Source organism: Onychomys torridus, chromosome 11, assembly GCF_903995425.1.
Source record: "Onychomys torridus chromosome 11, mOncTor1.1, whole genome shotgun sequence".
Lineage (NCBI taxonomy): Eukaryota > Metazoa > Chordata > Mammalia > Rodentia > Cricetidae > Onychomys > Onychomys torridus.
This window is the reverse complement of record NC_050453.1, coordinates 13882590-13899062: the sequence shown is the minus strand read 5'-3', so window position 1 is coordinate 13899062 and position 16473 is coordinate 13882590. Positions and strand designations below refer to the sequence as shown.

The following is a 16473-nucleotide window of genomic DNA, read 5'->3' as shown; positions in this document are numbered from 1 at the left end:
GCCTTGGGGAGAGCAGATGGTCTTGAAGCATGTGCCCTTGAGTGTGGGATTAGGGTCCCATACAAGTTGCACTCTGCCCCTACTGATGGAGTTAGTGTGCTTGTGAAAGAGACTCGGGGACCATCTTCCTGTCATGTGACCATACAGCAAAAGGAAAGTTCCCTCTTTGAACCAGGAAGCTGTATCTTACCAGATGATCTACTAGCACCTAGATCTCAGCCCTCAGCCTTCAGAGCTGTGATGGACACGTGTGTATTGTTTACACCCTGCCCAGTGAGAGACATTGTGTTACAGCAGCCCAGGGAGACTAGGATGGTGTGGAAAGAGTGTAAATGAGTTCTGAGTGTAACAGAGTTTAAGCTATCTATTTGATTTTCCTTTGATATTGTCTAGGAACATCATACCCAAAAACTGTTTCTGAGTGGAAGATGCAAATTCACAAATCATATTATTATGAAAAAAATATGGAACCATTTGTCTTTCTCCTATCCAGATTTTAAGGGTTAATTACACATTTCAACAATCTAAGACCATCTAGAAAGTGCTTAAAGCAATTTCAGATGTATAGTGTATTTATTGACTTGAATGAATACTGGAGGGTATATGTAAAGTAGCCTCTTTTGTGAGGTGTTAATCCCACTCATGAAAGCTGAGCATGTCCAACACATGCACCAGTGTAACCTAGGCATTCCTCTAGTGTTTCCTGGGACAATGTTTTCATCTTAGAGGCCAGGGGGTTGGGGAGTGGGGGCTCAGTAGATAAAGTACTTGGCACACATACATGGGACTTCATGTGTGTCAGGAAGTTCAGATCCCCAGGATCCAAGAAGAAACAGGTATGTATGCATCTGTAATCCCAATGTTCAGGAGGCAGAGACAGGAGACCTCCTCTGGGGCAAAGTGGCTAGCCAGACCAGCCAGAATTACCAAGTGAGAGACCATGGCTCCATAAACAAAAGGGAGAATGACTGAGGAAGACATCTGACAGCAACTTGGGCCTTCTACACACATGAGCACATACATGCATACACACCCTCACACATGTATACCCATGTATGTATATGCAAATGTGCATACACACCTGCACACACATGCATCACACACACATATGCACACAAAAAGGAAACTGTTGCCGGGCAGTGGAAGCACACGCCTTTCATCCCAGTACTTGGGAGGCAGAGGTACTCAGATCTCTGTGAGTTCGAGGCCAGCCTGGTCTACAAAGTGAGTTCCAGGACAGCCAGGGCTGTTACACAGAGAAACCCTGTCTCAAAAAAAAAAAAAAAAAAAAAAAAAAAAAAAAAAAAAAAAAGGAAACTGTTTTCTAATAAAATAGAACATTTTCAAGATTGTAATGAAAGAAGTCTGAGATTAGTCTTAGCTACATTAAAAATGTTTTTCTGTCCAGATTTCGATTGGCAATGGATTGTTTTAGATGGCCCAGTCGATACCTTATGGATAGAAAATCTAAACACTGTGCTCGATGAAACTAGAACACTGTGCCTGGCAAACAGTGAAAGGATTGCCCTGACTAACAAAATCAGGATTATTTTTGAAGTGGACTCTCTGTTTAACACCACGCCAGCTATTGTCACCCGGTGTGCAATGGTGTTCATGGTAAGTCTGCAGAGCCTGATCCTCGGCGCAGGTGTGCTGTTTAAGACAGCAACTCATCCCATCTGTCCTGACCCAGTGACTCAGTGACCCCAGTAGCTCAGAAACTTTATTTGCCCCCAAAGCCTCATAATCCAGAAGTAATACTGTCATTAATAGTACAAGGGAAGCTAGAACATCAGTATTTCAGACAGACAGGTTAGGCCATTAATATGAATTATTTTGCCAGCAAAGGAAAGATTACCCTGAAGCCCTTTTCACGATATGACTCTTGGAACTTGGGGAAACATTCCCAAGACAGTGACATGGGAGTAGAAAACATAACCCCCAAAATTCCATACACGAAACTCCTTAGCAGTATGAGTGGCTCTCTTCTCTAGTCTGCCTAATTTGGGGTATGGGGGCTGGGGCTGCCTAGGCTGCCTGGCTCCCTTCAGCTGGTACACCCATTGGGTTCCCCTTGTTTGTTTTCTTTTCCAACCACTGTTAAAACTCCAAGATCATTCCAGAGAATTGCAATTCCTTTAGCTGTTTGTTGTTGCTGCTGCTGCTGCTGTTTTAACTTTTAATAATGCTGAATCTAACCTTGGGGGAGGGCGGGGGGATGAAGTAAAAACTTTTTAAAAAGTAAAGAATGCCCTATTTTTGTTTACATGAGATTTTTCTTTTGCTTTTTATTCCTAGGACCCTGTTGATCTGGGATGGAAGCCTTACATTAAGTCGTGGCTTTTGAAAACTTCAAAAACTATAAGTCAACGAGGAATGGAGTGTCTTAGATTATTGATTAAAAAGACTGTTACTGAAGGGCTAGAGTTTCTGAAAAAGAACAGAAAGTTTTTAGCGTACCCCTTACAGGATGTGACAGTCATCATGACTCTCTGCAGGATTCTAGATGCCATGTTTGAATTCATGCACATAAAGAGAGGAACGACAAAAGGTGACTGTTCCCTGAGTCATAGTGAGGAAATTGTGTCTCCACAATTCAGTGGAGGCTTGTCACTTCCTAGTTGGTTTTGCGAAAGAAAAGTGAAGGCCGGAAGAGCATAGACTCTTGGTCTGTTTCAGTCGACAGCGAACATGGACATAGAACAAGCTAAAATCTCTTAGCAGAAGTGTATATCCACAGGGGCAAATCAATAACTTATGTGTTGAGGTTCACATGTGTGAACCTTAGAATATATATATATGCAGAGTCTTAGAAGAGCTTGATTACTCAAGAATGGTTTGTTGTGTTTTAAGGATTCCTCAGGAAGTGTCTAAACCTGTACTGTGGACATGCCGAGACAAAGCGAGAAGAGACCCACAGTTTCTTCTTCCTGTTGGTATTTCCTGTTGGGTCTTTTCTGTTGCCTTAGCTTTCGGCTCATTATGCCTTTGTTCCATACAGTTTGCTCTGAGGCGATTGTGGTCACTGCTTGCATTTCTGTTGGACAAGATTATAGCTTTCACAGCTCTGTTGAAATTTGACATCTTTAAGGAATATAATACACAGTGCTCCTCTTTGAAGGGTTACATTCAGATAAATCCTCTGTGACTTCACCTTCTAAGTTGAAGACACACTTAACACACCTTAGCTATTACTGTGGTTTTATTGAGCCTCTAACAGGCCTTGTCTCTGATGAAATTACTTAAATTCAAAAGGAGAATCCAACCACTTTTCATCTGGACTATAGGACCCCCAACAATTTTAGGGTCAAGGGTAGGAACGAATAAAGACTTTTCCTTGAAAAGAGACTATCTCCAGGGTACCATACTTCTGCCTAGGAAGTCATCTTCCTTCATTTGTTTCCCTGTACTTGACTACCCAGAGACTGCTGCAACCATGGCCACTGCTTGAGCAGGTGGCAGACCTTGGTGTTGTATATATGATTCTGGTTTTGCAGGAACATAGGATGCAAAATTGTGAGATCAAGGACACTTCCACAGAGATCTTAAAAGAGTGCTGGGGAGGCCAGGTGGTTTGAGTCAGGACAGTGTTCATGTAGGCAACTCCCAAGAGGTCAGTGCGTGGAGCTGTGAAAGTAAAGGTTAATCCTTAGTGGAGACCTCAGGGTTCCAGAGATGCCAGGAGCAGGAAATCTGCTGAGGGAGCTGCAGGCAATGAGCATAAGAGGTCCAAGAGAGAGGCCTTACAGGCTTCAAATGGCAAGGCCACAGGGACAAGGCTGCCCAAGATCACAGAAGCTCACACCAAAGCTATGGTGCCCTGGCTGCTGACGTGGTTCCACAGGGTTTACAGTGCATCCCTCCAGGTTTGGTCTTGCTTTCACCCGGCCTCTCCTTGCTGTCAGTATCTCAGCTCCTCCAGTTTGGGAGAATAGTTAGTCTTTGCCATTGTATGTAAGAAATAAGTCACATGTTTTCTTTCACAGCTAAGAGTTGCAATGAGTGTCAGAGAACAGTTTAGACTTGATTTTTAAACAATATTGGAGTTTGACTTGAATGAATTGTGTATTATGAGGTCAACGTGAAGTTTTGGAGGCCAGCGGTGGAATAAAACAGTTTGAATATGAAGTATACCCTTGAATGTTCATGTTTTGGGAATTGGTTATGGATGTCTAGGTGAGGACACCTAACTAGATGAAGTAGGCCACTATGTGCAGGTACTTGGGGTATGTTAGCCCTGAATCCTATGCCAGCCCACCCTCCTTTTGCTCCCCATCCACACTAAGGTGCACAACCTCCTCCTCTATACATTCCCATGCCTGTGATGGTCTGCCTCACCCTGGGTCCAGCATTAACACAGCCCAGGACTGTGAACTAAAACCTCCAAAACCATAAGCAAACCTAAATCTTTTCTCCTTGAGGATATTTATGTTGTGTATTTGGTATATAGGCCTAGCTTTGCCTAGCTTATCAAACATACTCAGAACATTAACATTAGCCTACACTTTGACAAAATTATCTGACACAGTATCTACTTTATATATTGTAGATGAATTTCTAAATGGCCTTATTAAATAAAAAGCACAGAGCCAAATAGAGGGGTGAAAGCCTTAGAGAGATCAGGGAAATAGGGAAAGCCATCAGCCAACCTCACCTCACCAACTCTGCAGCTTCCAAATGGGAGCTACTTCCTGTCTTACCCATGCTTTTATTGCCTTGCTGTTCTGCCCTCTCATTGGCTCCTAGCCCATCGACCTCACTTCCTTGTCACTGCCTGTCTGTACAGACCTCCAGGTCTCTATGGTTGGTACTGGGATTAAAGGCGTGTGTCACCACATTTGGCTCTGTTCCCTAGTATGGCCTTGAACACACAGAGACCCTGCCTGATAAGTGATCAGATTAAAGGCATGTGCTATCACTGCCTGACTTTGTTTACTTAAAATGGCTGACATTTTCTCCCTGATCACCAGGCAAACTTTATTAAAGCACAAATAAAATATCACCACAATATATTATGTGATTTATTTAACTAATACTGAAAGTGATGAACAGTGGTGGTATGAGTATGTATTTGGGCCATCATAAACCTAACAAGGTGGACTCTTACCAGATTGGAAAACATCACCTTATTAACTATAGTCATCATGCTATACAGTAGATCTGTGATCTCAATTCCCCTGCTCTACTGACATTTCAAATCCCTTGGCCAACATCTTTCTTACATTTTCTCCTGTCTAATCTCTCCGACTTCTGGTGGCCATCATCCTGTTCTCCATTTCTGTGGGACCAACACTTTTAGATTTCATATCTGTATGAAATCAATGGGTATTTGAATTTTTATGCCTGCTGTTAGAGTCTCTTCAAAGTGAATACATGTTGTCATAGGTGGGGTTTTCTTTCTTATAATTGACTAATGTTGCACTGTGCATATACCACATTGTCTCTGCTCACACGGTGGAAGCTCACTGATTCCATGTCATGGCAATTAGAAGTAGTGCCTCAGTGACAAAGGAAGTACAAATAGCTCCTAAAAACACTCATCTTGAGTATATACATAGAAGTGAGACTGCTGGGTCATGTGGCAGTTCTATTTTGGGTGAGCACTGTGCTCTTGTGGGTCATGGTTTCCCAATTGTTGAGATAGGAGTATGTCAGTATTGACCTGCATTTGGGTTTTATTGTTACTATAGTTATGTTACCTATGTTCCTCCTGTACCTTTCTAGAAATGATTGTTTTGTTTGTTACCTGATACAAGGCTTATTATGGGAAACAATTTGTTATGATTTAAGACTATTTAACATTAAAGGAAGATTCTAACAAATTCCAGAGAGAGAAAGGCAACAGAATAACAAGAAGAGATGAAAAGTTTTCTTTGTCAATATTGACTCAAGAAGAAAACAAGAACAACTTTTATAATAGAACATTAAAAAGAGCAGAAGAAAGAGAAATCTGAACAACTAAAACCAATATTAAAAGTGATTATATTCAATATGAAGAGTAAATCTCTTAAAGACAGATATCCTCTGATTCAGTTTCAAAACAAATCTAGAGGTTTATTCCCTACACATAGCATCCTCAAAGCAAGGAATAAAAAGTAGCAACCAATAAACAGTTTGGCACTAACATCATATTAAATGCAGTGACCTATGACCCTATAAACTCAACTCACAAAAATGTAAATACAAGATATTAAAACAAACAGCCAAGCAAAAATTTATACAGAAATGCTTGTAACAGCATTCTTCATGATAGCTGGAAGTGGGAGCGACCCATTGCCTCTTGTCTAATGAACATGTAAACAAAATACAGTATATTCATACAATACTGAAAACATTATATAAAAGAATCTAGTTACCAAAAGCCATGTGTTAACTGGGCATCTGTATCCAGTACTCAGGAAGTAGAAGCAGGAAGGCTCACATCTCCAAGAACCAAAGTCTGGAGGGATGGCGCCAGAGGTAGAGCAATCTCCGAGCATGCCCAAGGCCCTGGGTTCAGTGCTTGTCTGGGTCTGAGTCATTTAGAGTTCACTGAGTTCTGTGGTAGCAAACAGGCTGATACAGCCTGCAAACTGAGACAGTCATGGGGGCCACACCTTCTCAAGCTGGAGTTCTGCTGCGGCTACACCTGTAATGTAGATTCCCAAAGACACCGATGACATGTACAAAGGCAGCCAGCCAGGATACCAGAGGAAAGTCCAGTGGTTGTCAAAGTGAATCTCATCACCTTATCCCCCAGTGTTTATATGTTCACTCACAGGAAGATAGACATCAGAAGGAATGCTCACAATAACTTAGTATTCACATTAATACTGGCGTTAACAATTTAGTGGCACTTCAGTACTGCTCTGCTCCTGCCCAGCACACTGGAAAGAGGTTGGTCTCCCTAATTTGTTTCTGTGGCACCTTTAGTAGCCATGTTTATAAGTTCCAGGCAGAGGTATGTATTCTGGGGTCATTTTCTTTGCTTGCTATGAAGGTAGAGTTGAGCTTGGCTGTTAGCCTCACCCACCTAGATGAACTTGTCACCAGATGTTCTGATCTTGTCTTGGGGACACTGAGGGTCTCTAATCTGGAAGCACCGGGTTACCTCTCTCAAGGCATTAAAGTTCAGAACTAGTTCTTAAAAGTCAGAGTGTCTGTGCTCCAGAGAAAATGAAACAAATCATCCCAAACTCTCAAAGTGAAAGCATCGGCAAATACTGATCGAAGTGTTAAAGCCATTCATTCTCTTAGTCTTCTGGGGACTATGTTTCAGATAAAAGGTTCAGTGTTGGCTTTCTGTAGGCCAGAGCTTACAGTAAGCCCACCTGATAGTGACAAGGATCGTCATATAGTGGCCATTAACCTCCAGAAACCAGGAGGATTCAGCCAAAGAGGAGCAGAAATAATCCTCTGAAAATCGTGAAGATATCTATTACACACACGCACACGCACACGCACACACACACACACACACACACAGAGTCAGTAATGTACCACAGCTTGAAAGATGAGAGCCCAGGAGTTGTAGGAGTCACTTGTCCATTCCCACACTGGAGCTGGATGCCAAGGCAACAACCTACAAAAGCAAGAGCATCTGGAACCTCTGTACCATCAGAGGAAGTTTCTACAGAGCAGTTACACTGAGCTCTCCCCACAGAGACTACAGCCATTTACTCCAATAGGTTATACGAAGAAAAGAGGAGTACTCAAACTTACTGCAGTCTTCGCTTTGTTTTGTGATGGAGTTTCACGCTGCCCAGGCTAACCTTGAACTTCTAGCCTGGATGACCTCCTGTTTATACCCTCTGAACGTGGAATTACAGGCTTGGGCCACCATCCATTTTTACTGTTTAAAATGTGGCTTTTGGAGAAGGAAAGTGGGCGGTCAAAGGAGACTATGCGTGGTGTATTCAATTTTTTTCATAAAATTAGGGGCAAAATTATATGCTGAGTATAAGACATTAAAAAATTAGTTTCCCTCTACACTCCCTTTTTCTTCTCATCTAGTTCCTCAATGGCTACTCCTCTGAAGAAAATGGCACACACACCCTCCAGCAACTCTTAACAGCTGGTAGTTCTTCAGGAAAGGGGGGGGGGCCTGTGGGCATTTCCTTACCCTTGATAGACATTGATGTCTAGAATGTACTGGAGTATAAACACTAAAAGAAGGTACCAATGGAGGTACCAATTGAGTCAACCTTTTTAAAGCTATTTAGCAATGTGTGCTGAAAATACTGATAAATTCGCCTTAGGGTTGTTGTTCTAGAATCTTTTATAGAGTTATAATTGGAGAAGTATACAAATGGTTTATGCACAGGGGGATTTGTACAACAGCAGGACTATTTACAGTCATAAAAACAACCTGAACTCCAACAATGGGAGATTGGCTTAATAAATTATGCTACAATAAAATCATGTTTCAAAGGACACATAATGGCATAAAGTCAGCCTTAAAATCAAAAGGCAGCATAAGAATGCAAATCTTTTCATTTTTATCTGAGTTTAAAATCTAAAATACATTGTGTACTTTGTTATTCCATAAGTAATACAACAATATTTTAATGGTTATGAAGGAGAGTAAAACTGAGTTCTCGTTTTTTTCTACGTGCTTTTCTGTTCTGAAATGTTCTAAAGAGATATATTTTAACATTAAGAACACAAATATTAGAAGACGAAGCTATAAAGAATGAGTCATGATTTAGTCTGTTTTTCTCTGTTGAATGGATGACTTGGACCAAAGGAGTCAGGAGCCAGGATGGAGAGTCTGCCTGGGATGCTCCAGCACGAAGGACTCTCCTGTGGCAGTTCACAGCTAGACAGTGTTACAAATTGAGCCTGGTTAATGAAACTTCAGGTCTGTTGTTAACTGTACAAAAATCCTGTTGTTTCTAAGGGGAAGACGCCACGGGTGACGACACCACCACCAAAGGGACTAAAACCATGAAAGTCAAGTTCAAGGATGCTGAAAGCAGGTCAGTTACATTCCTCCAGCCAGTGTGTCTGAAGAGCCCACTAGATGTGAAACACCCAAAGGCACACAGGATCACTGTCAGCAAACCGTATTTTATGGTTTCATAATATTAAAGTCTACATTATTTTATCCCCTCTGTATAGCTAACACAAGACAATCACATTTTTATGGTATTTTAAAATAGTAAGAGTGTTATAAAAAAGCATTCATCTTGCCTTTACACATTTTAGAATGGAATAAATTAATGTGAGTTTATTTCACATATCAGCTGTTTATAAGCTATAAAATGTTGCAAACCATGGAGGCTATAAAGATAGCAGGGGGGGCCCTAGGATGACTGTGGCTTATAATAAACTTTGGTTTTACTCAATTACTGAGCAAGCCTCAATGAAACATTTCACTATTAAGATAAGAATTTATACTGTATCAAGCTGATAATAGAAAAATAAATTAATTAATTTTAAAAAATTAAAAAGCTTTGCCTCACAAAACTGGAATGATAATGTGACATGCTAGCTGTCTAGATCACTTAGGTTAATAGTTAGGTGCATGATACGTTGTAGCTATGGAATTATTCCTTCTGTATTTCTTCTGGATGATGGTCTTTGCTGAGTCCACAGTCTAAATCTCTAACCTCCACAGCCAGCAGGGTGACAATCCACAGGGTCAAGAAGGAAGTCCAGCCCAACATGACTAAGTCTCTGGTGCTGGCTCAAACTTTGGGAGCCTGACCCCCAGTGATTTCTTTTAGGCATATCTAAGCACAGCACAATTTGGTGAAAACTTTTATGGTGACAATGAACTCAATCCCGTGTGCATAGTAAGCATTCACAGATCTCTTTGAGGAACAAAGTAAGCTAATAAAAACTGGATATGACCACATCAAAAGAAACTTTTTGTAAAGTGCCTGTGACACCATCCATAAAGATAGAAAAACAAGCCAATGCAAGGGCCTCAGGGAATCTGGTGCGCTCTCTGCCACATGGAGAGTTCAAGAGTCACCAGACTAGAATGCATGTCACCTCCAAGCCTTCCGGATAACAGGTATTGCATTCCTTCCCTTGAAGGAATAACTTTGTGTGCTCTTCCAGGTCCCCCTAGTGCATGTCTGTGAACACAAGGACCTCTGGGCCTCCCATATTAACCCACTGTTATGCCTCATATCTTTCTCAACTCTTTGTGTTCTGTTCATTCTTTCCTGTCCTGTGAAAAAGGTATCATGTCCACTTTGTTCAGAGTAACTGACAAATAGTAAACATTTTATAAATATTTGCTAAATTATACACAGCGAGATGTTTGAGATAGAATTACGCAAACACACTATGCTGATAGTTTCTAATGAATTTCAATCTGATACAGCTGTTTTTTCATGATTTATAGATAATTTTATTATAATATTAGAACAATGGAAGATGTTAGAAATTAGGCCCAACCCTCCTGTTTAACCCTATCACCATCAACCCTGTCACCACAAAACTCACGGATCATTAACCACGAGGAGCTCAGATTAACCTCAACTAGAAAGCCGGCTCCTCAGATTCTGACTACCGGTCAGTAGCCATGTTGAACTAAGTCAGCCCTTAAGACTTGATAGGAGAAATGCAAAGTGAATTACTGTTTATTCTGTCTTTGATGAAATGCAGAATTATCACATTGATCCTCTCCCCCAACCAGTAAACTTCAAACTATAAATTGACCTAAAATTAAAAAGGTTTACATATAAATACTAAATAAAATGAAGTGTATATGTAAAGTGTATCAAATACATATCAATTAACTATTAAATATGTATCAAAAGTCTATCATGATAAAGTTATATATACAGATATTAAGTAAAACTATATGTTAAATAAAAGTATATGATAAATTTGTCAACAATTACCAAAAATAGATATAAAACAAAAGTAGGAATGTCTTATACATATGCTACTTTAAAAATGAACACAGTAACTAATTTATGAGGAAACATTATGTATTAGATCTAAAATTTTACATCAATACTTTATTACAATTTTTGACAAAACTGATGTGATGTTGAGATAAATTTTCCAACTACTTTATAAAGCTTTTGACATTCATCTTCCCACACACAGCTATGGCAATGAAAATGCATGGTATCTGGAGAAAAATCCTGAAAAGTTAACAACAATGATTCAGAAGATTTTTGTGTTTGCATTTACATGGGCATTTGGAGGGATTTTAAAGCGTGAAGACCAACATGAAGAAGACTTGCTCTTTCGTTCAAATTTTGAACCTGATTCTCTTGCAGAAGTAACCTATAATTTTGACAACCTTGTTCATGAGTTATTTGAAGATGATTCAGAAAAAGGTCAGTTACCTACCTGTTATAAACTAAATAATTCATTTTTGCTAAAAGTGTAAACTCTAAATTATACACAAAAGAGCAAGATGATGGGAAGTGTGTTCAGTGGGTAAAGAATGTTAAGGTCTTTGTTGGAGAGAAACATCAAAAAGCTTTGGATTAATCAGGACAATATATAAATCAGTACATTTGAAACAAACAGAATGCTAAAAATAAGTTAATAAGTATATGTGATACAAATACAAAAGAAGGCAGAGGAGCAGTAACGTAAAATAGAGTAAAGTAGATTAAAGAACACTATTTAAAAATAGTAACAACCTACAGAGTCTGGGGAGATGGCTTAGAGGGTAATAGAATTTTCTATACAAGTATTAATACCTGAGTTCGAATCCCCAGCACTCACTTAAAAAGCCAGACATGGTTGCATGTGCCTGCACCTCAGCATTGGGTTGTGGAGATGGAGTTTGAGGCCAAGAAGCCTAGCCAAATGGTGGGTTTATGGCCCAGGGAGAGCCACACTGTGTCACAGTAAAAAAGTGGACATTGACAGAAGACACCTGATATCCCATTCTGGCCTCTACATGTGTGCCCAAGGTGCATGTATGCACACACATGCATGTAGCATATACACAAGGACTCACAAACCAATTGTGAATTCATATGAATTTTTATGTACAAAATTTTTAAGGATTCTGAGAGAAAACTAACAACTCTAAAATCATAGTCAAGTGAAGTGTTATGACTCATGCCTATAATCCCATGGCTTAGAAAGTGGAGGCAGGAAGTCATCTTTGAGTATATAGAAAGTTTGAGTCAAGCCTGGGCTACATAATACCTTGTTTCAAAAAGAAAAAGAAATCACAACATATTATTTTTAATATAACTCAAACAAAAACTGAAAAAGAAACAAGCAATAAGAACTAACAAGGTGTATATTAATATATTAATGATGGTTAGACATATACATCTATCCAGTTAAATAGTAACTACTCTGATATCTTTGATGAAACTATAGCTAATCTATTTTGTTTGGATTTTGGTTTTGGTTTTGGTTTTGGTTTTGGTTTTGGTTTTTGGTTTTGCGAGACAGGGTTTCCCTGTGTAGTTTTGGTGCCTGTCCTAGATCTTGCTCTGTGGATCAGGCTGTCCTCAAACTCACAGAGATCCGCCTGCCTCTGCCTCCTTAGTGCTGGGATCAAAGGCGTGAGCCACCACCACCATCCGGCCTATTTTGCTTTTTTTAACTTATATTTTCAAGAATTTTTTCCAATAAATATACTATTTTTTAAATGGGAAAGAAATATGATTTATAAGTGTTTTCAATGCTCTGTATTATATTGGTCTGACCTGAGCCAGCATGTTACTGGAATTTACTGGCATCCAAACACACTGTAATAACAAGCACTTTAGGATAAGATTTCATAAGACATTGATCACAATTTACCCTTTTCTACATGTAAAAATGAGTAAAAGTTAATAAACTTTTGCTTTTGTACAAACAAATATCACGAGGAAATGGCCTGCCTGGTTTTTATGATTGCATGACCTTCAGTGGACTCCTGGCTCACAAATCCTTACCTTTCAGGTAGCGTTCACGTCATTGGTGAAGCACTTTCTTACTGGATTCTTTTCTGTTGTTTTCAGATATAGGTATCAACTTACCAGCTGGTGAACGGTCTATATTTGGGTATTTTGTGGACTTACAGAATTGTGAGTTTATGCCTTGGTCAGATTTACTTCCTAATGCTCAAACAATAATTCAAAGAGGTAAGTATAATTATTTTTAAAGGCTTTTAACGTCTCTAAAATTCTAGAGGTGTATCAATCATTAAAATAGATGTGTTCGCAACACTGAGGATTGACATGTTCAAATATGCACCTTTGTAGGGGCAGCTTTTATTCATATTTATAAAATGTGCCTTGAAATCACCCTAGAACATTACTTTATAAGAAATGTGTGGGGGCTGGAGAGATGGCTCCAAGATGAAGGGCACTGGCTGCTCTTTCAGGGGACCCAGGTTCATTCCCCAGCATCCACATGGCAGCTCACAACCATCTGTAACTCAAGATCCAGGGGATCTGATGGCCTCTTCTGTCCTTCCTGGACACCAGGCATGCAAGTGATGCACAGACATACATGCAATCAAAACACCCATAGTCATAAAATAAGTAAACAAAATGTTTTAAAATGTGTAGTGTATTTAGACACATTATAAAACTATAGTGTATAGAGTCTCACCGATGACAGTGTCTACTGGTTTAGTTAGCTGTGGTACTAACCAATGATGGAAAGTAACTCTTTAAAACTAAGAAAAACACACACATAAGATCGTGTACTTGGTTGTTAAACAAAACCAGCAATATAAAAAAGAATAAGGTGAACATGCTGGTTCACACCTGGAATCCCAGCACTTGGGAGGCTGAGACAGGAGGAGAGCCATTAATTGAGGTCCAGGCTGGACTACACAGTGAGTACCAGTCCAGCCATTAGCCCCTGTCTCAAAATAGTAACAAAAAAAGTAGAAAATGATGGTTTAATTTTTGTGTCGTAAGTATCCACATACTCTAAATTGCTTTTATTTGCAACATGCTTCTGCATATCCCAGAAGATCCTGCTAAACTATGAGAGCACGGTAGGAGCTGGAGACAAGAACTCAATGACAAAACTTCATTAAAAGTAAAAATAAAAGCTACTACAGCTTTATAGTCTTTCAACTCTCTAGTGGTATGAACCCAGTCATGTTGAACAGAACCATGAATTTTTTTATTTTCAGTCTGCGTCTTTTCCCAGGCTCTGCAGAAGCAGTATGATTCATGCGGCACTGGGCAGTGGTCAATAGCTGCAGCTCCCGCTCCCAGCCAGCCCCTCCCCCTCAGGGTGAACAGCCCATAATCCCCAGTGTACTGTGCTGCTCACCTAGGAGGTTCGGTTGCATTAAATGCATTTCAAATCACAATTTTTTTTCAACTTATTATAGGTTTATTGGAAGTAACTCCATCAGTAAGTTGAGGAGCATGTGCATAAATGTATGAATGATGGGGAGTACTGGGGAAGAGCAGAGGCAGTAGGAGCCAGGTTGACAAGGCAGAAAACTACAGCAGAGGTGGCCTGCTTACTAGAAGTCCTTATAGAAACATGGCCTCTGTCGCCACTGCCCCACAGCCTCCTTAGCAGTAAAGGCATGGAGAAAAAAGTTCCTACTACCAAAGTCCTCAGCACTGTCAAATGATCCAACATCAGAAGTAGACGTGGACTTATGAACCAGAATGACACCCAAGAGGTTGTATTTCTAGTGCCATTAAGAAAAGTAATCCATCAGGCCCGCTGGATAAGTGAGACAGTTGAGTGGCTTGGACTGTTTGGGAGGCATCCAGGCTGTGGGACCAGGACCTGTCCTTGGTGCATGAGCTGGCTGTTTGGAACCTTGGGCTTACACAGGGACACTTTGCTCAGCCTGGAAGGAGGGGACGGGACCTGCCTGTACTGAATCCACAAAGTTTAAATGAATCCCCAGGGGTGTCTTGGCCCTGGAGGACATGGGAATAGAGGGGAGGGGATGGGGGGAAGGTGGGGTTGGGGGCAGGACGGGGGAGGACAGGGGAACCCATGGCTGATGTGTAAAATTAAAACACAAATATAATTTTTTTTAAAAGGGAAGGGGAAAAAAAGAAAAGTGATCCAGACCTGTGAGATGGCTTAGTGGATAAAGACCACCAAGCCTGGTGACCTGAGTTTGATCCCTGGAATCCACATGGTAGGAAGAGAGAATCCACTCCCTGTAAAGGGTGTGAGTGGGACAGAGAGTAAGGGAGCCCACACAAAGGTTGAAGGAGAGGACCAACTCCACGAAGTGCTCCGCTGACCTACACACACACACACACACACACACACACACACACACACACACACTACAACAGACAACAGTAACAATAAAGTGAAGTTTTAAAACAAGGATTAGGGTAGCATTGTAGACATCATTAGTGTCCAGGATGAGTTTTGGTTGGTTGGTTGGTTGGTTGGTTGGTTGGTTTTTATTTTGTTCTGTCGTGTGTGTGTGTGTGTGTGTGTGTGTGTGTGTGTGTGTGTCTGTCTGTCTGTCTGTCTGTCTGTTATTTCACACTGAATTGTCTGTGTTCATCTGTCCTTTACTTTTTGAAATGTCAGTTTCATGTGGTTCAGATAATCAAGTTGAAGGTTCAGCTTGTATGATTAAAACTTGTAGCAAAAGAGTCTGGAAGGACAAGAAGGGCAGCCAGAGCAGTGGGTTCTTAGGACAGCAGCAGCCTTGGGAAGAGAGTTGCCTCCCCATCCTTCTATCAAGAATGGTTAGACCAGCAGGGTTAGGGTAGGAAAGTCAAGGAGTTTGCTTTAGGAATGTGTGTGATATCTTGGCCAGCTGAGAACTCAGGAGAGAGCAACCTCTAAGACCAACAAAGACCCCAGGCACATCTAACTACACTGGCCAGTCTATCCATGGTGAAGTTGCCATGTACCAGGCTGACTTTCCCAGAATAATGAATAGCAAAAATAATAGGCTGCTATCACATTCTAGGTCACCTGAAACTTAAAAACTGTTTTCTGACTTTAGGGACATCGTTACTGACTGACTTTCAGGGATCTAGTGAGAACGTGCTGAGGATGAAGGAGTGTGGGGAGTATGTGAACTATACTGCTACCAGAGACACGCTCTGCCTGTCTTTCCTCATGAGTCTTCTCCTAAAGAATTCCTATCCTGTCCTTCTCACAGGTATTCAAGATGAGTAACAGGGAAGAAGTTTAACATTGGGTCTAATCATTTTTAAGTGGGAATTAAAAATTAATTAAGGCCGGGCAATGGTGGCGCATGCCTTTAATCCCAGCACTCGGGAGGCAGAGCCAGGCAGATCTTTGTGAGTTCAAGGCCAGCCTGGGCTACCAAGTGAGTTCCAGGAAAGGCGCAAAGCTACACAGAGAAACCCTGTCTTGAAAAAAAATAATAATATTAATTAATTAATTGGCCCTGAAAATTTAGAGAGACTGATTTTCACAATCTTAGCGACAGCCCATTTTAACATCTGTCTATGTACCTTCCTTGTCCTCCTTCTTCCCCATCTCAACCCCTTTTTCTTCCTTGCTGCCATTGAGAGATGAGTCTCTCGCTTCCAGCCCCCAAGTGCACCCATCACTCCAAACTTGGATCTTACATTTTTTTCA

General features: G+C 40.7%; 1 protein-coding gene across 1 annotated transcript in view; it reads left to right on the top strand.

The window, feature by feature from the left end:
* The window catches only part of Dnah14 (dynein axonemal heavy chain 14), a 211173-nt gene that overhangs the window by 98099 nt on the left and 96601 nt on the right, over positions 1-16473 (top strand). The window contains 6 exon segments of the mRNA XM_036202583.1: positions 1409-1617; positions 2299-2551; positions 8879-8957; positions 11050-11285; positions 12924-13046; positions 15869-16027. Of these exon segments, the coding sequence (XP_036058476.1) occupies positions 1409-1617; positions 2299-2551; positions 8879-8957; positions 11050-11285; positions 12924-13046; positions 15869-16027 (1059 nt within the window).